Source organism: Eumetopias jubatus, unplaced genomic scaffold (assembly GCF_037043125.1).
Source record: "Eumetopias jubatus isolate StellerSeaLion01/CBP00866 unplaced genomic scaffold, mEumJub1_p1.0 scaffold_4, whole genome shotgun sequence".
Taxonomy (NCBI): Eukaryota; Metazoa; Chordata; class Mammalia; order Carnivora; family Otariidae; genus Eumetopias; species Eumetopias jubatus.
The window spans coordinates 15,830,943-15,854,447 of NW_028274810.1; the positions used below are offsets into that span (position 1 = coordinate 15,830,943).

Genomic DNA, 23,505 nt, shown 5'->3' on the forward strand with positions numbered 1-23,505 from the left:
TAAATATTTCAAAATAAAAATTTATGTACTTCTATTAAAATATATATTAGTTTATAAATTAGATATGTATACTGGTGTCTATTAATAAAGTTTAATTTCTCCCTTTTTTAGGTAAAAATAAATATCCCCCCCCATATCATCTTGTTACCCATTTTGGACACCATCTTCTTTCTAGAGGACCTCTAAGACCCTGAAATGTAGGATCCCATGGTAAACTTTTAATAATGTTCTTGTCTAGGTAATTTCCATCTGCCATCTTAAGGAAAGATGAGGGAGTAAACAACAGGAAGAAAGTAAAGAGAATCAGTAACTGGTTTTGAAAGATGAAACAGGAATAAGATATACTCATGATTCCCATATAAAACAAATCAAGGAGATACTAAACGTGCAATTTTGGTTTAAAAACTATTTCAAGGGGGCACCTAGGTGGCTCAGCTGGTTGAGTATCCAACTCGATTTCGGCTCAGGTCATGATCTCAGGGTTATGAGATCAAGCCCTGTGTCAGCTCTGTGCTCAGTGGGGAGTCTGCTTGAGATTCTTTCCCTCGGCCCCTACCCCCACTCTTGCACACGCACACTCTTTCTCTAAAACAAATAAATCTTAAAAAAATTTTTTTCAAAAGAAAGAGAAATAGAGAACAACAAAAAAAAGGAGATAATACTGCTCAAACAATTATGTGACTTTAACGATTTTTAAATTTCTGAATAGCAATTTTAGGAAAATGGGATTATATTTAATTTGTTTCACATACATGTATAAGACGTTATGCTAGTGTTTTTTACATTCTGATAGATATAAAAATAATAATTAAAGCCCTAGATTCTGAAAATCTCACTCTAGAAAGCATCTAGAAGCTTTGGTTAAAATAAGAGTGAACTTTTTTCACTCTTTATTTAAAAAAATTTTTTAAATTCAATTAACATACAATGTATTATTTGTTTGTGATTCATCAGCCTTACATAATACCCAGTGCTCATTACAACACATACCCTCCCCAACGTCCATCATCCAATTACCCCATCCGTCCACCCCCTTCCCCTCCAGCAACCCTCCGTTTGTTTCCTATGCTTAAGAGTCTCTTACGGTTTGTCTCCCTCTCTGGTTTCATCTTGTTTCATTTTTAAGAGTGAACTTCTTTTTAAAAGCACAGCTGAAAGTAAACAAATAAGAGAAATCTCCAAAGGCTAGCAATAAAGAGGAAGCTAAAAACTAGAGTGGTAAACTGAGTTGAGGCTTGGTCTGCCTTGTGGAGTGTTAGTCTAATCTTAGCGAACAAGAGACTTGGGTGTTGGGCGCCTGGGTGGCTCAGTTGGTTAAGCGACTGCCTTCGGCTCAGGTCATGATCCCAGGGTCCTGGGATCGAGTCCCACATCGGGCTCCCTGCTCAGTGGGGAGCCTGCTTCTCCCTCTGACCCTCTCCCCTCTCATGCTGTTTCTCTCTCTCTCAAATAAATAAATAAAATCTTTAAAAAAAAAAAAAAGAGAGACTTGGGTGTTTACCCGTTTAATGAAGCCTTGGTATTGTGCAAAGTAGGGAGGGACTGGGAGTTGACACCCCTGCATAAGGTAGGGCACTCATTTTTTTATAATAAAGTACATTTTCATACTGCTTACTTGGACTCATTTAAAATAGGTTGCAGCTAAAGAACACTGCCTTTTAAGTGACTATGCCTCCAGGAGAGTTGCCAATATAAGAGTTCCTTCTGTACCATTTCAATTATTAGTCTGCAGTATCATACTGACAATTTCACTGGCTTTCACTGATAGGTTTTACCTTACAGCTCCTGAGCCATTCCATACTGCTGGACACTGGGAACAATATGGCCATTCTTTTGAATCTAATCTATTATCAATGGCATCCTAGGGAAGAAAAGAATTCACACCATTAAAAAAATGTTCATTCTAGGATTTTTAAAATTTGTGTATGACCTGTGTTTACAATTAAGGAGCCTAAGATATGTAAATATTTAATAAAATAAGGTTAGCCCTCTCTAACTTATAAAACTTCACTTCCTTCAAAAATTAATGCAATCCTTTACTTTCTTATGAAACCAATATTTACTGAATGTCTACATTTCTTCATTTGGAGGGTCTCCATACTGGTGTGAGGACTGCAGAGACCTTAATCTCTAGAGTGCTCGGGGTTTCTAAATACCCATCCTAGTCCTGACATAGCTCTTAGGCTACTGGAGAGTTCAGGCCTTGCCCTTCATTGCAGTGGCTCTAAAATAGGATGTGCATCCCTGACCTAAGGGTAATCAAAACAATCCAATGGGATGAGAGAAATTTTCCTTTTTGTTTAAAAAAATTTTCTATTTTAGGGTTACATTTTATGATATACTTATGTGTATAGGATGTGCTATATATAAAGATTATGCTTCACCAGTATAGTAATACATAGTTTGTAAATAATCATATACTACAAGCTCATGTTCACAATTTTTATGGTTACATATGCATGATTAAAACAGTTTGGAGACAACTGCTTTACAGCACAGTAGTATAAAAGGTATTATTAGTAAGTGGGCATAAGGAATGAGCACAAGGTACTTAGTAGTAGTAGTCCAAGAATATTTCATTAAAACTGTAAGAAGCAAAGAAATCAAGTTTCAGGAGAAATCCTGAAGGCTGTGGAATGCCATTGGGCCAAAACTGGATTTTCTTTTTTTAAAATTAATATGCAAATCCTTGTTACAGGGTTCAGGAAGTCAATTCTTATTTTAAAAGTACTATCCAAGAAAGACTACTTAGCTACATCCTTGTTATGGGTAGGGAAAAAAATCTTATGTTGTTGAAAACAAAGTCTAGACTCTCTAAACTTTTCATCTATGATTAAGAATGTATGAATGACATAAAATTAGCCAAGCAAAACAGGAAAATCATAGTCATAAATTGCACACATTTAGTTCCCAAAGCAAAGCAGAAATGAGTTTAAGTCAAAGGAAAACTGGAATAAATGAAACTATATTATTATAATTGAAGAACCAATGTCATGATTTTATTGCTCATAATACAATTTTTACTAGTTCATTTTCTAATTTCCCATAATTGAATATTAATTTCTAAAAGCAAACAGTACTAAAGGCATAAACCATCTGTTGGACAGAATAGCAAACTATAGTTTACAATTTACAATTTAATAACACAAATACTTTTCCAAGAATACTGGAGTCCAACACTTTCTAACAGTGTCATATGCAAATGTTATTTTGTTGAACTTTCATTCAAATAAATTATACTTCTGCTACATATAGTTACTTAAAACAAGTTTTTTTCCCCATAAGGCAGTTATGTATGCTTACTTTTATTTATTTTGAGGCAGTCAGTGTGTAAGTTTATTTGAGATCTTCACGGAAAGAATCTTCAAATTTCCTTTCTGCCCTTGACCCCAGATACAGCCTTCTTTTGTGAACCCTCCCAGTACTGCATACATTCCTGACCAATAGATATGCTCAGACTGACAGATAAACATAGAGAAAGTAAAGAATACTCTACAGAAAGGCACTCAGGGTATAAGTAAAATTTAATGAACTTTACCTCCAAAATATCTTTGATAAAAGGTGTCCATCGAGAGAGTTGAAAAGTTTCTTCTGTAGACCTATCCTTTCTTAATGGTTTGCTTTGTTGAGACTAATACAAATAGAGGGAAAAAATGTAAAACCTGTAATTTTATTTAGTAATATTCTCTTATTACATTTTCTTTAAAAGATATTTAAATTACAGCAAATACTATGTTGTATTTGACTTAAAACTAAGAGTGGAGGGGGCACCTGGGTGGCTCAGTCAGTTAAGCATCTACCTTTGGCTCAGGTCATGATCTCAGGGTCCTAGGATCAAGCCCCATGTTGGGCTCCCTGCTCAGTGGGGAGTCTGCTTCTCCCTCTTCCCCTGTCCCCTCGCTCATGCTTCCTCTCTATCTCAAATAAATAAATAAAATCTTAAAAAAAACCCAAAAAACAAAAAACTAAGAGTGGAAATGCTTACTCAAAAAATCTGACTAGATGGGGTCACATAAATTCACTATATTTTGTGTGCAAATGATAAAATGTGTAACAGTATTAGAAAATATATTTACTCAAAAGTGCTATAAAACTTGAAGGGAAAGAGAGAGATTCTAAACAGAGTTCTTTCAAAATTTGCTATAAAGGGAATCATAGAGAAAAGCATAAAGAGCAAATTACAACAGAAGACATAAGATATAAATTCACTAGAAAAATGTATTTGTCCAAATTACTCATATATGGAAAAGAAAACAAAATTAAAAATTTTTTACTTACCAAAGCTATACAGTGAAATTAAGACTATGTGGATTCCCATATAAGAAAACATATTTAATGCAAACAACCACATATGTACAGATACAAATATATACTGAATGTAAGATTTCTTACTGGGGGCACAATGGGAACACCAAGGTAACTCCAGTTACGGATCATGTCGCTCTCATTTTCTATCTTTACATTCTGGATCAACCTGTCCAAATTTTCTTCTGTAGTTCCTTAGATAAAAATACGAGCGCACAGTCACACAATTGCTACCACAATCATGTCTAGGTTTCAGGTTGTACCCATGAATGAAGCTTATTAAAGAAAAAGCAAACGTTTAATTATATACCCTTCGGGTCTTCTCCCAATGTCCTGTTTTTCCTCACATTCCTTACATTCTTACCCAACGTCAGCTACTACCTTTGAATTTTCTAAGACTCTCTTATGATCAATAGTAAATTACTTATTGTACAGTGATTTTAGAGCTATTTTAATATATTGATGAAAATAAAGTCTCTATTACCATTAATACTGAAGATGTAAAGTAGAATCGCTCTTATTTTATCATAATTATCATGATTTTTGTTGAGTAGAACTGGAAGAAGTACTCGCATAGAATCTTTCACCTTCTGTCCTTCTGCATCAGTTCCAAGTGCCAGGTCCTTAATGACAATTAAATAGAGTCAGTGGCCTATAATCCAAATTCACTTTTCAGTTAAAGGTATCTTAAATCCAGGGGCGTCTGGCTGGCTCAGTCAGTAGAGCATGTGACTCTTGATCTCAGGGTCGTAAGTTCAAGCCCCACATTGGGTGTAGAGATTACTTAAAAATAAAATCTTTAAAAAAATACCTTAAATCTTGCCAAATTTTAATGTAACACTGATGATACTTCAAATGTAGGCATCACTTGTAAACTACTGATTGTACAAATATAAAGTCAAAAAATAATTCAGAGAGAAAATCATTAATCTAAACCTATGCTAATATGGTAGCCTTGAGCTACATGTGGCTAATGAGCACTTGAAATGTCGCTAGCCTGAATTAAGATGTGCTTATAAGTGAAAACACCAGATTTCTTGAAGACTTGGTGTGTAAAAAGGAATGTAAATTATTTCACCAATAATTTTTATATTAATTACATGTTGAAATGCTAAGATTTCGAAAGCATTAGGTTAAGTCAGGTATATTATTAAAATTAACTACCTTTGTTTCTTTTTACCTTTTTATATGACTATAATTGACCCTTGAGTAGCACAGGTTTGTGGATCCACTTATACATGATTTTTTTTCTACAAATACAGCACAGTACTTTAAATGTATTTTCTCTTATGATTTTTTTTAGAAACATTTCCTCTAGCTTACATTACTGTAAGAATATAGTATAATACATATAACATACAAAATCTGTTAATCAACTGTTTATGTTATCAGTAAGGCTTCTGGTCAACAGAAGGTTATTAGTGTGGGGGAGTCAAATTTTGGGGGAGTCAAAAGTTATACATGGATCTTTTACTGTGGGGGGGTCAGCACCCCAATCCTTGTTCAAGAGTCAGCTCTACTGTAATATTTAAAATTACATATGGCTTGGGGTGCCTAGGTGGCTCAGATGGTTAAGCTTTAGACTCTTGATTTTGGCTCAGGTCATGGGCTCAAAGTCATGGGATTGAGACTCTATAGCTTAAGATTCTCTCTCCCTCTCCCTCTGCCCTTCCCCTGCTCAAACTCTCTTGCTCTCTGTCTCAAATAAATAAATAAATAAAACTACATAGGGCTTGCATTCTATTTCTCTTAACACGGGTCTAAACATTTATGACATTATGCGGGGGAGGCTCTAAAACAAGTTAAATGTGCCAGTGCAGTATGCTGCAGGATGCTGCATTAAATGTTGCACCTACTCAGAAAGGCCTGACAATAGAGCTACTCTGAAATAATGTTCCAAACACTAAAATTATCACATTTAACCAAATATGTACAATCACATATTAGGAGGGACTGCTTACTATGATACTTATAGCTATCTGATAATGTTGGTGGGAAGTGATGTATTTATTTTTTATTTCTTAGGTAAGCTCCATGCTCAGTGTGGAGCCCAACATGGGGCTTGAACTCGACCCTGCAGAGATCAAGACCTGAGCTAAGATCAAAAGTCGGATGCTTAACTGACTGAGCCACCCAGGTGCTCTGGGAGTTATATATTTAAATACTGCCAGTTAGGCCCCCTTCTAAGAGAGATTCCGCGATTTAGTGCACCTTACAAAGTTCAATCCGAAAATTTATGATGACATAGTACTTCTTACTCTGCACATACCTGTTCACTTTTGCAGAGCTTTTCTATATTAGGCTTGAATTTATTCATGCAATCTTCTGCTAAGTTAAGATGAACAACTTGCTGAAAAACAAAAGAAATCAATCGCTTAAATCATTTTAATTTCTTTTTGCGCAACTGATAGTATTAAACTTGTGAGATAGGCCTGAAGGAAATTATGAGCTGAGGCGGAAAGGAGGTACCATGTAAAGCAAGGAAAATAGCTCAAGAAAAAGGAAAAAGTGAGAATTAACATGGTCCATAGGGAATAATCAACAGACAGCAAAAAACAGAAGGGCTGAATATATGTTTAAGAATACTGAAAAAGAAGGTTAGAAAAATAAAAAGCCAAGGCCTGAAAGTCCAGCAGAAAAAAGTTTTTGGATTTATATTATTGGTTTTTTTTTTTTAAGGTTTTATTTATATTTGACAGAGAAAGACAAAGCGAGGGAGGGAACACAAGCAAGGGGAGTGGGGGAGGTAGAAGCAGGCTTCCTGTGGAGCAGGGAGCCTGATGTGGGGCTCGATCCCAGGACCCTGGGATCATGACCTGAGCTGAAGGCAGAGACTTAACGATTGAGCCACCCAGGCACCCCTATTATTAGTTCTTGATTAGGGTGCTGTAGGATAAAAAATGAGTTAAGATTATTTAGATAATGACTCACAGGAAAGATTGATACAGCAAAAAGAACAGTTTACCTGCCAACACGGCTTAACTGCTCTTAACTACTAATATGTAACTATTAAAGAACGAAGTAGAATAACAACTGCTATTAATACAGTGTTGAATTTTCTTATTAAGTTGATAAATACAAAATTCTCTGGCTATTGAAGACAAAGATATAAAAAGCTGACACTGGATTTGAATGAATCTAGATTACATACAGAGAACACTATTGAGAAGCTTAGATATTTGGAATATTTCTCAGACCTAGAGTAAAATTTTAGAGGATAACTAACACCAAGTACTCCAAGACACCCACTACTAAACCTGACTATAGAACTGGAAGGACTAATAAACTAAAAATGATAAAGTATCTCATATACAATACTGCTTACCTTAGTAATTTGTTTACGGAAATGAGGCATCTTTTTCATTAACTGGGCGAGAGCACTAAGCGATGTCTAGAAAAAAAAGTCAAACATTTTTAAAGCAAACTTCTAATTCAGGTATTCTATATAACAATTTCTGTAGTTTCTTATTTTTTTAAAGATTTATTTTATTTATTTGAGAGAGAGAGCACATGCGAGTGCATGCCCAGAGTGGGGGGCAGAGGGAGAGTCTTAAGCAGATTCCATGCTGAGTGTGGAGCCCAAAGTAGGGCTCAATCTCACGACCCTGAGATCACGACCTGAGCTAAAACCAAGAATCAGACGCTTAACTGACTGTGTCACCCAGGCACGCCTCTATATAACAATTTTTTAAATCCTGTAGTTTTACTGCTAATTTTCTAAATATTTGGCAAATTAAAAAAAAATAAATTCAAGAGACTTTCAGTTTCAGTCACAATAAAGTAGCTGATATCAAAATTATTCTCCCCCCATAAACAAAAATAGAATTGGACAAAATAAATAAGACAACAGTTCTCAGGCAATGGATAAGAAAAAGAGCTCACAGCTAAGATACTTGAGCAAAAGAAAGCACAGGTGATCCTGGCACTCACCCTGGCTTTTCCCTGGGACACTTTCCAAAACACAGTGAAAGGAAATAAAATTCAAATAAAAAGCACTAGTCTCTCCGGGCAGAGGGAAAAGAGATCAGAGTTTGGGGCTGGTGAGGTCCCGGGTCTAGGGGGCAAGGTGCTAGAGAGAAAGAGCCAGTCAGTCGCAACATAATTCAAAGATATAACTCAAAGAGGTATTGCCTTTGGATCCCTGGCTGCGTGTGTAAAGGGCAAAACTCTTAAAGGACTAGCACGGAACAACTGCTGGGTGGCTAAATGCTAGACAGAGATTTCAGAGGGGTCTTAATGCTAAGAAAATACTGGTATTCTTTGATCCAAAGAAGAGAGTGCCAAGTGAACATCCTGGACATTCAGTACTAGGACTGTCTTTGAACTAGTGCAAAAGGAAATACACTCACCATAACAGCACCTGGCATGAAGTCTCAACAGAATTAAGGTTATTTATCAGCAAATTAAATGCCTGCCAGAACAGAAATCAATACTCTTTGCAGAGAGAACATCATCTAGTGCCTCTGCAATATGTTATCTGCGATGTCTAACATACACTAAAATATTACCGGTCATGTAAGACAGAAAAAAGTGGTCAATACCAAAGTTATAAAATAGTCAATAAACGCAGACCCAAGACAAAGAAGATGTGGTATATATACACAATGGAATATTATTCAGACATAAAAAAGAATGACATCTTGCCATTTGCAACAACATGGATGGATCTAGAGAGTCTAATGCTGGTAAAATAAGTCAGTCAGAAAAAGACAAATACCATATGGATTTCACTCACGTGGAATCTAAGAAACAAAACAAATGAACAAAGAATAAAAGATATGAACCAAAAAGCAGACTCTTAACTATAGAGAACAAACTGATGGTTACAAAGGGTAGGTGGGGGGGGGGGATGGGTGAAATAGGTGATGGGGATTAAGAATGTACTTATCATGACGAACACTGAGTAATGTATGGAACTGTCGAGTCACTATATTTTATACCTGAAACTAATACAACACTGTATGTTAACTACACTGGCATTAAAAAAAAAAAAAAGAGGTTGACCCAAGACAATCGATCTAGATGTTGGAAGTTAACAGACAAGAAATTAAAAAATAACATATTTATGTTGAAGAAAACAGGAAAAGATGGAATAAATGGATGAAAAGATACAGTATTTCAACAGAAAATTAGAATTTATTTTAAAAATTCAATGAATGTCTTAGAACTAAATGCAATATTAGAAATTAAAAATACAAAAAAAGAGAAAGAAGTTAAAAATACAGTGATTTTTCTACATTGCTGGCAGGACTGTAAAATGGTACAGCCACAACAGTATGCAATTTTCTTATAAAGTTAAACATACATTTTACTATATAACCCAGCAATCCCATTTTTTTTTTCAAAGATTTTATCAATTTATTTGAGAGACAGAGAGAGAGCGCACACGCTAAGGGAAGAGGCAGACAGAGAAGCAGGCTCCTTGCCGAGCAGGGAGCCCACCAAGGGGCTTGATCCCAGGGTCCCGTGATTATGACCCGAGCTGGAGGCAGACGCTTAACAGACTGAGCCACCCAAGTGCCCCCCAGCATCCCACTCTTAAATTATTTATCCAAGTGAATGAAAACACCTGTTTACACAAAACCTGAATGTTTTATAGTGGCTTTATTCATAATTGCCAACAACTTGAAAAAAAAGTATTCAGCAACTGAGCCACCCAGGCGCCCCCAAAAATAACATCTTAAATTTATAAACACATGTTGAGTAAAATATATAAAAACGATAGCACAAAAGATGAAGGGGGTAAATACAGCTAAACTGTTATAAGGTTGAATTATTCAGGACATGGAAAATTATAGTCTACTTTAAGGTAGACTATAATAATGATACATTTTGGGGTGCCTGGGTGGCTCAGTTGGTTGAGCACCCAACTCTTTATTTTGGCTCAGGTCATGATCTCAAGGTTGTGAGATCAAGCCCCGAGGTGGGCTCCTTGAGCTCAGTGCAGAGTCTGCTTGAGATTCTTCCTCTCCCTCTGCCCTTCCCCTGCTTGCACATGCCTCTCTCTAAATAAATAAATAAAATCTTAAAAAAAAAAGGAGTATTACAGGGAATTATTTCTCATAAATCTGGAATCAAATATCCTAAGCAAAATATTAGCAAAGAGATTCAGTGATATAGGAAAAGGATAATGCATCAAGACCAGTGCAACTTATTCCAGGAATGTATAGTTGGTTTATTAACAGAAAAAAGGAGAAAAAAATAATTTCAATAGATGCATTTGATGAAATCGAACACCCATTCTGTTTACAAAAACCAAAACCACAGCCTGTTTTGCAAATTAAGAATAGAAGGGGTAATCCGGATAAAGGATGTATCAAGGGGCACCTGGTGGCTCAGTCAGTTGAGCACCCAACTCTTGATTTCGGTTCACATCACGATCTCAGGGTCATGTGATGGAGCCCTGCACTGGGCTCCACTCTGGGTGTGGAGCCTACTTGGGATTCTCTCTCTCCCTCGCCCTCTGCCTGGCCCACCCACCCTTGTGCTCTCTCTCTCTCAAAAAAAAAAGAGAAAGAAAAAAAAGGATGTATCTAAAATAACCTAAGTCTAACACAACACTCAATGGTGTAATATCAAACATGTTTGTCCTGGGGAAATGAGACAAGGTTATCCTCTATCATCAATTCTATTCTACATTATAGAGCTAGGAAATATTAACTACTAAGAAGACTATTTTAAAAAGGAGAAAGATTGGAAAGATCAGGCTAAATTTTCTTTATTCACAGTTGATATTATTGTGTAATCTTCTGGAATGATAGAAATGTTTTCTATCTTGATTTAGGTGGTGCTTCCAAATATATATATAAAAGTTACTCAGTACTCACTTAAGATTTGTGCACTTAGGAAATAAGTCAATCAGAGAAAGACATGTATCATATGACCTCACTGATATGAGGAATTCTTAATCTCAGAAAACAAACTGAGGGTGGCTGGAGTGGTGGGGGGTGGGAGGGATTGGGTGGCTGGGTGATAGACATTGGGGAGGGTATGTGCTATGGTGAGCACTGTGAATTGTACAAGACTGATGAACCACGGATCTGTACTTTTGAAACAAATAATGCAATATATGTTAAGAAAAAAAAAAGAAGAAGATAGCAGGAGGGGAAGAATGAAGGGGAGTAAGTCGGAGGGGGAGATGAACCATTAGAGACGATGGACTCTGAAAAACAAGCTGAGGGTTCTAAAGGGGAGGGGGGTGGGGGGATGGGTTAGCCTGGTGATGGGTATTAAAGAGGGCACATTCTGCGTGGAGCACTGGGTGTTATGCACAAACAATGAATCATGGAACACTACATCAAAAACTAATGATGTATGGTGATTAACATAACAATAAAAATTATTAAAAAAAAGATTTGTGCACTTAGGTAAATTACACCTCGAAATAAAAAAAATCTAGCAAAAATGCACTGATGAAATTGGCTAAATGGCTTTTTAAAAATAAACTCAATGAAGCAAGAGAGACAAAATTGTTGGGACTAGATAATGGGTACATGGGAGTTCGTTTCCTCTAATTTTGTGTATGTTAGAGATTTCCCAAAATGGAAAATTAAAAAGATAAAATAAAAATTTTAACACATTTTAAAGTCCACCATCATTATTTTGAGTGTTAAATAAAAGTCTTACCTTTCCTTCTGTTGCTTTCTTCGTTGATGAAATTTCCTTCATTAGTTTGGGAATTTCCCTGTCAAATTTAAGAAAATTCTTTAGGTTTCTAAGGTGTTACTCTTTACAGAAATATTCTAAGATTATAAAATTTACTTTCATGTACTTAGTGCCTAAAAAATATGGAATAAAAATTAAAATGGGTTCACATACTCTAACACAACTGCAATATGCCGATGTCGAATTCTGACCCAGAGGTCATCATCTTCTTCAAGGATTGCCTCCTTTTCTTTCCCATCTGTTTTGTATCTACAAGTAGACAGAAATATAAATCTTTTGGATTATCCCCCACCAAAAGTAGAAGAAACATTTTTACAATCAATAATTTTAAGACACAACTCAAGAAAGTAAACAATACACACATTCAACCCAGTATTTTAGGATGATAATGAATACCTACTCAAAACTAAGGCATATTGCTTGCTATCCTTACATTAAAAATCAGAGTGCTATGTCTACCAAGACATTTTTGCTTTCAAATGTTAGGGTTTAGCTCAGCAAAATGTTATTTTATGGAACAAAAATTCAACATTCTACAATCAACTCTAAGAACAAGATTAAATTTATACTAACAATGTCTTCTAATTGCTTAAAATACTATTTTGATGTGTTCATAACCATCAGCACAACTATCAAACACCCATTAAGTGAAGAACAGAAATGTCACCTCCAACGTAACCTATTAAATACTGAAGGTGTTTCAGAGTTAACATTTTCATAAACATGTATCCAAGTAAATAAATTCATAAACATGTATCACGTTTCTATATTCTTCCCTAATCCTATAACCACACGTCCTTTGAAGAATGGGAAAGGAAATGAGAAAACTAATGTAGTCATAAAAAATTGTGATTGCTTTCATGAGTACTACTGACGTAAGAAGCAATTCAAGGGGTTCATGAAATTACTCAAAATGGGCTTCCTGACTGCCTCCCCAAATGTAATTTCTCCCTTCTCTTTTTATGCAGATAGCCTCCTTCCACCTGTGGAGCTAGGAAGATTCAATCACCCCTGGAACTCTCAATTTCCTGAGCCAAGATTAGGAAGGACAGCTTTGAACTTTCCCAGCTCTAGACTACAGACAATAAATGTAGATTTGTACTGTATGAGTACAATCACTTTCCTAACTCCCAAAATTACAGGCCCCACCTATAAAACCATTTACCTATGCAGTCTAAGTGCAGGTAGCCAAAGGTAGAATGACTGTGCTTAACCAGAACACACTAAGGACAGAGCAGCCCATTTGCCATTTAAAATGCCACTTTGTACTTACATAACATCTTTAACCTTTGATTTATGCACAAAGATTAAGGCAGCAAGCCTAACAATACTAAAAAATGATGACAACTCCATTTTAAGAGTACATTTAAAGAGATCACCAAGATATAAAACAGAATATGGATACTCAGAATTTCCTGCTTTGGAGTGTTTCCATTAACAACTGTAATGCAGCACAAACCACAGGGAGTTCAAGCTTCCACCTTAAGTCTTATCTCTGGACTTTGCTGATTCATAATAGGGAATATTGCTGGCTTTTTTTTAAGAAGTCTCTCCCTTACTCTTAAAAAAATTAAACCTTACTTTCCTTGCCAGCAAACCTAGGGAGATGATTTTTTTTTTTTTTTAAGTAGGCTCCATGCCCAGCACAGCGCCATTGCAATAAGGGGCTTGAAGGGAGATTAATATTTTATTTATTTATTTATTTTTGGAGAGGGAGGGGCAAAAAGAGGGAGAGAATCTTAAAGCAGGCTCCACACCCAGCGCGGACCCTGACATGGGGCTTGATCTGACCTGAGCTGAAATCGAGAGTTGGGATGTTTTAATCGACTGAGGCAACCAGGCGCCCCGAGAGATAAATACTTTAAATAGTAGGTTAGAAATGTCTGACATGTATGTCTACAGTCTGGAACCAAATCCTTTAGTGTCCATCAGTTTAATTCTTTTTTTCTTTTTCTTTTTTTTTTTGTTTAATTCTTTTCTAAATCTCTTGAGCAATACAGGTTTAGAAACCTAAAGGACAAGAGAGAGAAATAGTATCTCTTCTGAAAATTCTGAATAAACTGCTTGAAACTACTTTTGTATTAGAAAAAATAGCAATACTGATTTCTCTATGTCACCAGACATTAATATAAACTACACAGAGAAAAATTCAGAAGCCAGGATTTGACCAGAATGCAAATAAACATACAAGAGAAAATACATAAATATAATACATACAGTAGAAAAAAGAACTTTTAATCTATTAAAATTACTAAATTAATTTAAACATAAAATTTCAGAAAACTGACTAATTTTCCTTTTTACCACTATGCTTAAACAGTAAATCATAGATGAAAAATGCCAATTTGGACTTAGAGATTATGATATCACATGTAAATATATACATGTATGTACACCTATATACACTCATAATGATTCACAATAATACAGTAAAATGGTTCCTTGATAGAAAAGTTATTTCACTTTTCATTTAGCTCTCTATTTGGCATTACTTTTAAAGTAAATATGCTTATATCAGAGTTAAGTCAAGAGGTACCAAATTAGAACATTATGCCTATTCTCAATAGTTATCCTATTCAGTTTTCTAGTCTTCTAATCTTCTTAAATACATTATATTGACAAGACATACACACAGATACTTTTTTTTGTGTGTGATTCAGAATAATTATAGCCTAATAGCCTAACAAGTTTGAATATGGTTTCCATTTCAATAAATATAATCGTGGGCCTGGTATTTACCCTTAACATAAGCAAAAAGTCCAAATTCCACCTGTTTAAATGTAGCTTTGTTACAGACATAGTTAAGGAAGCAACCATACCAAAAGCAGCTTCAAAGCAGTCAAATTACCCATTAACTTACAAGGTCAAGATATTTTTAATACGTTCTGATTATAGGGTAAGAGGATGATCAAGTTTCTGAATATCAAAGTTACAGGGGCTTTAGATTTCTGGTGTCTACACGAATCATTAAATGCTCATATCCTATATATCCTGTTTGTATATGCCCCTTATATGCCCTTCAAGTTATACTTGCTTGTATGTATCATTCTCAATTGGCAGTAGATCATATGCCATTGCCTGAAAGGTCAGTTCATGCAGGACAGTGGACACAGGATCAAAGCCACGATCAATTATTATGAGCTGGGAATGAGTTTTACCCTGGAATAACAAGATAAAATTATCTTCAGAAACTTCAATTTCTTTGTGTGAACACCTTGTTAATATCTCAGAAAACAAAAGCAGACTTTTCCTAAGTTCTGTCTCATTCTTAAGAACGTGAAGTTCTATTAAAATAGAAAAATCAGAGTAGCACAGTAAGGGGAAAAAAAACAAGACTACAAAAACGAAAGCTTTCATAATTAGATTAAGGGGCTATATTCAATAAAACAACATTGTGAAAATTCATTTTAAAAAAAGTAACATTTGCCTTGCGCTAAAATTCATTTTCTTAGGAATTCAGCTCCATAAACCCTAAAGCTAATATAAATTATGAACAGTAGTTACTACTAAGGCTCTAAGCACATGTGCTAAGCAAAAAATAATTTAATTCTTATAGCAACCCTGTGAGGCAGGTATTATTATTTCCATTTGATGAGGGCATTAAAGCTGAAAATTCAGTAACTTGCCCAAATCACATAGCTAGTAAGTGGCAGGATGGAGATTCCAACCCAGGTCAGTTTCACTCCATACCTGTGCTCTTCTTAACTGTTAATGCTATTTAAAAAGATTATATTGATGCCAACTAAGATGGCAAATCAAAATGAAAGCCTTGTTATTAATTCACAAACAGCACTAATCATTTAACAGTGAATAACAGTGCTGGGAAAAGTATTGTTACTATCAGTATCTTTCATACTTCATTTTAGAAAGTAACAAATTCTTTGGATTATTATTTAAAGCAGTAAGAAATAACCACAACTCCATGCAAGTAATGAATCACTAAATTCTGCCCCTGAAACTAATACTACACTATATGTTAACTTGAATTTAAATAAAATCTTGCAAGAAAAATAAGTAACTACAACTCATTAAACAAACATTTCCTATTTATTTACATATATGAGACATAGGTAAATTAAGATAGACCTTTAAAAAAATGTTTAATTAACCATTTACTCATTTAAACTCATTTGAGCCAGTGTGGTACAGTGGTTAAAAGCACAGCCTCTGGAATCACATAGATCCAGGTATGAGTCCAGTCTTGACCATTATCTTGCTGTTAAGACTTTGGACAAACTGTTTTAACTTGTTAGTATCTCAGTATTCTCATTTGTAAAACAAAATATAACCACAACCTCTGCTGTAGAAGATAATTGTAAAGATGTAATGTAATAACACCATAATACATTTAGTACCTAGCACTTAGCTTTCAATACATCTAAGTTATAAGTCCTCAAAAATACAAATAGGAAAAAGATAGTACAATGTAAGTGTTATATCAAGGGTTGGGGTTATGACAATATGTGGAAGGAAGTCATGTGACCTGAAGAGTCAGGAAATGCTTCGGAAAGGAGGTGACACTTCATCATGTCCTTAAATGAAAGAAAAGTATCAAGTATTTGAAGGCTGTATAATTTCCCAGGCAGAAAAATGGAAAGGACAAGTTTGATTTTTGTGGATTTTGCCTTTTTTTCCTCCACTGAAATTATGAAGGACAAAAGGATATTTACTAACATACTGATCATATATCTCTTCCCTCATTCGACATACATTTATTGACTATGCTACACACTGAGCCACTGTTTTCCTAACTACAACCAGAACAGCTTTCACCAGACCACTAGTAACTTTTAGAGTTCTAAACTAACATTACATCTAAGCTTACACCCTCCCACTCCAGTGAAGTTGTTTGTGAATTTCCCTTTTTCATTATGCCTCTGCCAAAGAATCTGGTTATCTAAGCAATGAAGTCCCTCTTTTAATAATGTTGTACTTATTCTTTAAGCTAAAGAGCTTCTTCCTCTTCCAAGATTCCAGTTAGAAAAAGATTAAGCCCCTGCCTATACTCCCATTACATTCTATGTATTATTCTTTTCATTCCACTTACTAAATAACACTATCAGTCATTTCCTTGCCTTCTCCTCTTAGTTCTAAATTAGCAACAATTTCTTCCATTCATTTCACAGGGCTCTCTAGATCCCTGGCCCCACCTCCTTCAGTCTCCTCAGACTCTTCATTCTCCAACCCAAGCCTAAATGCTGGTATTCTCCAGGTCCCAACCTTAGTCTCTGATTACTTTATACTACCTCCGTAAGATAAATAACAGCTGCCATTTATTAAACTCCTGTATGTGCCAGACATGTTAATTCACCTAATCTTCATACCAACCAAGCAAGCTATATGTTTATCTCATCCATTTTATAGATGAAAATACAACTCAAAGTAGATAATTTGTGCAAAGTCAGAGCTAGTAATAACAAGAATAACTATATTTATTGTTTACTCAGTAGTAAGCATCATTATAAGAACTTTAAAAGTAATAACTCCTTTAACCCTCTCTCTATAAAATAGGTATTCTAATTATCATTTTACAGATAAAAAAATTTAGGCACAGAGAAGCTACATAATTTTTTTTTAAAAGATTTTATTTATTTATTTATTTGACATAGACATAGCGAGAGAGGGACACAAGCAGGCAGAGTGGGAGAGGGAGAAGCAGGCTTCCCGGAGCAGGGAGCCCGATGCAGGGCTCGATCCCAGGACCCTGGGATCATGACCTGAGTTGAAGGCAGCCGCTTAATGACTGAGCCACCCAGGCGCCCCAGAGAAGCTACATAATTTGCCCAAACTGACATATCTATGAATTAAATGGCAGAGCCAGGATTTGGACACAGTGCTTACTTCAAAACCCGTATCTTCCCCACAAAACGACACTATTAAGCTTTCAGCTACCATCTACGTTAATGATTCCCAAATCAGTACTGGACAATGAACAATAGTTTTTTTGGTTTGTAAAGAGATAAGACAGACTTTGTGCATAATCACTATTTGCCTTTTATACATTACCTTTATTAGGCTCTTTTCATCAATCTTGTAGTAGTTTTCGAGTTTTTTTTCAACAAGCTGGGCAAGCTTACTGGCATTATCTAGAGGTTTACTGAAAGTGGAAAAAATGTTCAAACAATTATCTTTCAAAACATGTTACAATATCATAAAGCTGAATTCTAAAATTAAATCCTGCAACAATTTATTAATTTAAAAGAGTTTCTAAACACAGAGAAGTTCAGATAATAATATATCAAATATAATGTTATACCAATTTGTCTGGATTTTACCAATGTAAATCTTATCATATGTGCTTCAGATTTTCTTAATGTAAATAAAATAATATAAATAAAATTGCATGGGGCGCCTGGGTGGCTCAGTCGTTAAGCGTCTGCCTTCAGCTCAGGTCATGATCCCAGGATCCTGGAATAGAGCCCTGCCATCGGCCTCCCTGCTCCGCAGGGAAGCCTGCTTCTCCCTCTCCCACTCCCCCTGCTTGTGTTCCCTCTCTCGCTGTGTCTCTCTCTGTCAAATAAATAAAATCTTTAAAAAAAAAAAAAATAAAAATAAATAAAATTGCAGTTCCCTTTATTTCCTTCCCAATTCCTAGGCTTCTCTTCTACCTCTATCCAACCCCCAGTTGCAACCACTATCATGAATTTGGTGTGTATTCTTCCTACCAATGCTGTTATATGTATTTACTACTTTATATATGTTTAGTAGTAGTATATGTTATATATATGCTTGAGACCTACCTACGTTAACACATATATATCAAATGTATTCATTTTATTTCTATATAGTATTCCATCATATAATTATACTGGATTCTATGTATTCATTCCCTTAAGGATAGACATTTAAGTCATTCTCAATTTTATACTATTTCAAACAACACTGAAACAAGTATCTTTGTAAATAAATCTCCATGTACGTTTCTCTACTCAAAGTATAAATGCTGAGTCATAAAGTACATTTTTTACTTTTTTAGATATTAGCATATTACTCTCCAAATTAGTTGACCAATTATCCCTCCCATTAGCAGTGTGAGATTTCCCGTGTTCTCTAACATCTAATCAGCTTTCCAATATAATCTTTTGCATAAAATCTTGTATATTCCTCTCTACTAAAATAATAAAATCATAGTCTAAATTACATCTTCATGACCACTGGCATTAGTATAACTTTTGAGTCTACAAGAAAAATGCTGGAGGGCGCCTGGGTGGCTCAGTTGGTTAAGCGACTGCCTTCGGCTCAGGTCATGATCCTGGAGTCCCAGGATTGAGGCCTGCATCGGGCTCCCTGCTCAGCAGGGAGTCTGCTTCTCCCTCTGACCCTCCCCCCCTCATGTGCTCTCTCTCTCTCATTCTCTCTCTCAAATAAATAAATAAAACTTAAAAAAAAAAAAGAAAGAAAAATGCTGGAAAACGCTCCTCAATTAGCCCACCAACCTCAAAAATGGAGGGTCTCATTGTGAGGGCTTCAAAGAGTTAAAGACTCTTTAGGTTTAATACCTTAAAAATAAATAAAGCAGCAACTATAAAGAATAATTTATTACACATTTTGCTTTAAAATATTTTCAAAAGGAAGTAATTTTATGTTTGAATTACAATTTAACAGTCCATGAGATATAAAGGAATACTTTGAGAAAGTACAAGTAGGATTTTATTTTACTTTTATTTTTTTAAAGATTTTATTTATTTACTTGACAGAGTGACACAGCGAGAGAGGCAACACAAGCAAGGGGAGTGGGAGAGGGAGAAGCAGACTTCCCACCAGGCAGGGAGCCCGACGCGGGGCTCAATCCCAGGACCCCGGGATCATGACCTGAGCCGAAGGCAGACGCTTAACGACTGAGCCACCCAGGCGCCCCTACAAGTAGGATTTTAAAAGCCTGGATTATTCATTAACTATTGCAGTAACTCAAAACAGGTCCATTGGTGAGCTTTTAAATTATTTACTCATCCTGAACAGAGTTAACACCAAGAACAGAAACTTGAACAGCAACTGAACTCTAGCAGAAGATAAACGACTTAGCTCTGTTCCCCTGAGTTCAGAATGTAATTAGTACATCACCTATAAGAAAAACAAAGTTTTCAATACCTGATGTATGTATGAGTAGAGCTTATTAGGTAGCATCTGAATTAAGGAGAATTGCTATATTTTTCTAAGTAATAGATTTTTTAAGTGGTTAAGGGTAATGCAACTTAAAGTATCACATGAATTTGAAATTAAACAGTTCAGCCAAATAACCTGACCAATGCCAAAGTTCAAATTAAAGAAACTTTTAAAAGAGAAATGAGTGATAATACTTATTATTTGTACACTACATCAAAAACTAATGATTTACTGCATAGTGACTAACAGAATAAAAAATAAAAATACTTATTAGTTGTACCACAGTATATTTACTACTATCATTTTACTGGTGCTATGCACCATTCTGAATGCTTTACAGAGTTCTAACAACAACTTTATAAGATGGGTATTATTATCATTCCCATTTCATAGATAAGGAAACTGAGGGCAGAAGGGTCACACAGCTAGCAATTAGCAGAGATTAAAATCCAAGCTGCCTGGTTACACACAACCCAGATGACTCTCAGAACATAATGTTGAACAAAGAAGTCAGAAACAAAAAATATCACATGATTCCACTTTTACCAAGTTCAACATCAAGCAAAACTAAAATATATTAGAAGTCAGCAGTGACCTCTGGGGAGGAGAGGGGGCTGGTGATCAAGGGGGGTCATGAGCAGAACCTCTGAGATGCCGTCTATGTTCTATTTCTTGACCTTGGTGGGGTTAGCAGGATATGTTCACTTTGGAATAATTTATCAAGCCATACACATATCATTTATGCACTTTACAGTAAATTTTATTTTTAAAAAGCAAATAAAGGTACATAGAATTAAAGTCAAACTTGATCTCTTAAAAACAAAACAAAACCCAATAATCTATTTAAAATAGCCACTGGAATTAGAGGGAGACCTGGGTGGCTCAGTCGGGTCTGGTGTCTGCCTTCAGCTCAGGTCATGATCCCAGGGTCCTGGGATACAGCCCTGCATCAGGCTCCCTGCTCAGTGGGGAGCCTGCTTCTCCCTCTGCCTGCCGCTCCCCCTGCTTGTGCTCTCCCTCTCCGACAAATAAATAAATAAAATCTTAAATAAATACATACATACATACTTTGACACTAAAACCACTATTCAGATAATATGGCCGTTCAAATTTGGTGAAAATTTAACAAAACATTAATTGTAAGACTGTATTCTCTATATGACAATAAAGATATTTCCTCTAAGCATTCCTTAAACTCATGAAAGTGTTTGCAAATCATACCAAATTTAAGCACTGAAATTTAGTAAGAGGCTATTAGTTGCTCTGAAATTTCAACCTTAAACTTTAAATCTCCTATACATACAGCATAATTTTACATGGAAAATAAACAGCAAACCAATAAACACAAGCACAGAGACATTATTTACCTGTACACTGGAGATCACATAGAAAGCATAACATGTACAGACACTATGGAGGGTCTTACCTTTTGTATCTTACTCCAGGATTTTCATCCAGGGTAGCGCACACTGTAACTATCTGCTCAGCCATTTCTTCCATAATGGCATCTTTTCCGTTCGCATTACTAGGGTCTGGACTGTAACAGTAATAGAATGCATCTGGTACATCAAGAGTATAAACCTAAGTTAGGCCGAAAAAAAAAGGTCAGGACTGTCAATTTGGTGACAACGAAAAAAAAATCAGTCAAGAAAACTGCAGCTATTATTTGGACATCAAAAGAAATTACTTGCACTAACCAGGCTGTTTCCTGAGACCACTGTGTCTTTACCTTAATCAACTCTCATTTTCTCTCTGTCCTCTTGATTTCATCCTTACTTCTTTTCTCACTCTCCCTTCCTGCTTAGTCTACCTCTCTCCTTCAATTCTTGTTTCATATACAGGTTGTACTGTTTGTTTTTCACTCTCTGTGCAATGGATGAAGGAATCTGAGGTAGTCAAACTAAAATAAAAATCTAATACCTAGCACAAATACAACAAAGCCAAAATTGGGAGAGATTGTCAAATAACCTAGAAATTTTCCATAGTTGAGATGTTTCTTCAATTCTTTAGCTTATATTCTTCATGTCCTTAAAATAGAAACGTATTTTCCAAAAACACAGTATTGTGCCAGACATAGTAATTGGTCTAATCATACATTTATTCAACTAACGAAATCATTTACTTATGTACAAAGAACTGGATTAGAGACTTACTATTATTGTGTTATTTGAAGAGTACAAAGGAAGCAGCTCTCTAACTGGGGTTGGGAATTCTCCATTAAACTAATTTTTATTGTTTTTCTTGTTTTTTTAAAACAATGATAGCAATCCCGCTTAGCCTAGGATAACGTATTGAGTGTAAAAGGAGGTATGTAATATTATAGGTTAACTACTGAATTATGAATAAGCTTCCTTGTGAAAGTTTCCTTTCACCGTACATTCATTTTTCTGAACATAACACATAACCAACAGCAGCAGGCTGAACGTGGACTGAAATTTAGCCATAGCTAATCCACTTATGTCTGTGTTGCTCAGAGTCTTGGCTGTTGTATTAACTTCCGAAAAAGCACTTCTCATAGTACACTACACCATCATGCCACGATAGATAATATTATCTGTTCAAAAACATTGCCCTGGGGTACCTGGGTAGCTCAGTCGGTTAGGACTCCAACTCGATTTGGCTCAGGTCATGATCTCCGGGTTGTGAGATCAAGCCCTGAGTTGGGCTCTGCACTGAGTATGGAGCCTCCTTCAGATTCTGTCTCTCTCCCTCTGCCACTCCAACACCCCCACTCTCTAGCTCTCTCTCTCAGCCAACAAAAAATACTGCCCTTCCCTGAAGGGCTTCCCACTCACTGAAGTCAGCCTTGGCTATGGTCATTGGAATATGAGTAGACGTGACTCTCCACAAAAGCTTTAAAAGCCATTGTGTGTATGTGGGTGGGGGGAGCCATTGTGTGGCTCCACCATTTCTCTTTTCCCTCTGCTATGTCCCAGACAAGGGCTGTTCCTTCAGCTTCAGTTCTGGAATGAAGAGAATATAGAGCAAAGCCCCAGGCAAATCACAATGAATAACATGAATGAGAAATAAACTTGGCTGTTGTAATGTACTGAAATTTAGGGAGTTGTTACCACAGTTTAAATTAATCTAAGCTATCTAATACTCCAATGAACCAAAGAGAATTTTGGAGCTGGTTTTTATTCTACACTCACATTTCTTTCCCTCCTCCTCCTCTTCTCCACTTTTCATCACCACCATCACATGTTCCTTTAGACTATTACCCAATACTTTCTTCAACTTTATGACCCATAATCAGCTCCTTAAATACTCTCGACCCCCACCACTTCCATCTACTTTTCTTGCTAATCTATAGCTGGTTTAGCTCTATTTCTACCCAGACACCATCTAGTACCCTCTCCGCTAACTACACCAGACTCTTTGTACTCCCTAAGGTCCACTGTAATCAAACTCCCCTATATTCTTGAATGCTTT

General features: G+C 35.8%; 1 protein-coding gene across 2 annotated transcripts in view; it reads right to left on the reverse strand.

Annotated features, from left to right (window-relative positions):
• The window catches only part of STXBP3 (syntaxin binding protein 3), a 52,554-nt gene that overhangs the window by 3,898 nt on the left and 25,151 nt on the right, over window positions 1-23,505 (reverse strand). For both annotated transcript variants that reach the window (XM_028102025.2, XM_028102026.2), the window contains 11 exons: window positions 21,500-21,654; window positions 17,977-18,067; window positions 15,005-15,129; window positions 12,124-12,219; window positions 11,932-11,989; window positions 7,631-7,696; window positions 6,575-6,655; window positions 4,790-4,928; window positions 4,393-4,499; window positions 3,539-3,631; window positions 1,776-1,861 (listed from right to left, as the gene is read on the reverse strand). In XM_028102025.2, the coding sequence (XP_027957826.1) occupies window positions 1,776-1,861; window positions 3,539-3,631; window positions 4,393-4,499; window positions 4,790-4,928; window positions 6,575-6,655; window positions 7,631-7,696; window positions 11,932-11,989; window positions 12,124-12,219; window positions 15,005-15,129; window positions 17,977-18,067; window positions 21,500-21,654 (1,097 nt within the window). The remainder of the gene's footprint in view (window positions 1-1,775; window positions 1,862-3,538; window positions 3,632-4,392; window positions 4,500-4,789; window positions 4,929-6,574; window positions 6,656-7,630; window positions 7,697-11,931; window positions 11,990-12,123; window positions 12,220-15,004; window positions 15,130-17,976; window positions 18,068-21,499; window positions 21,655-23,505) is intronic.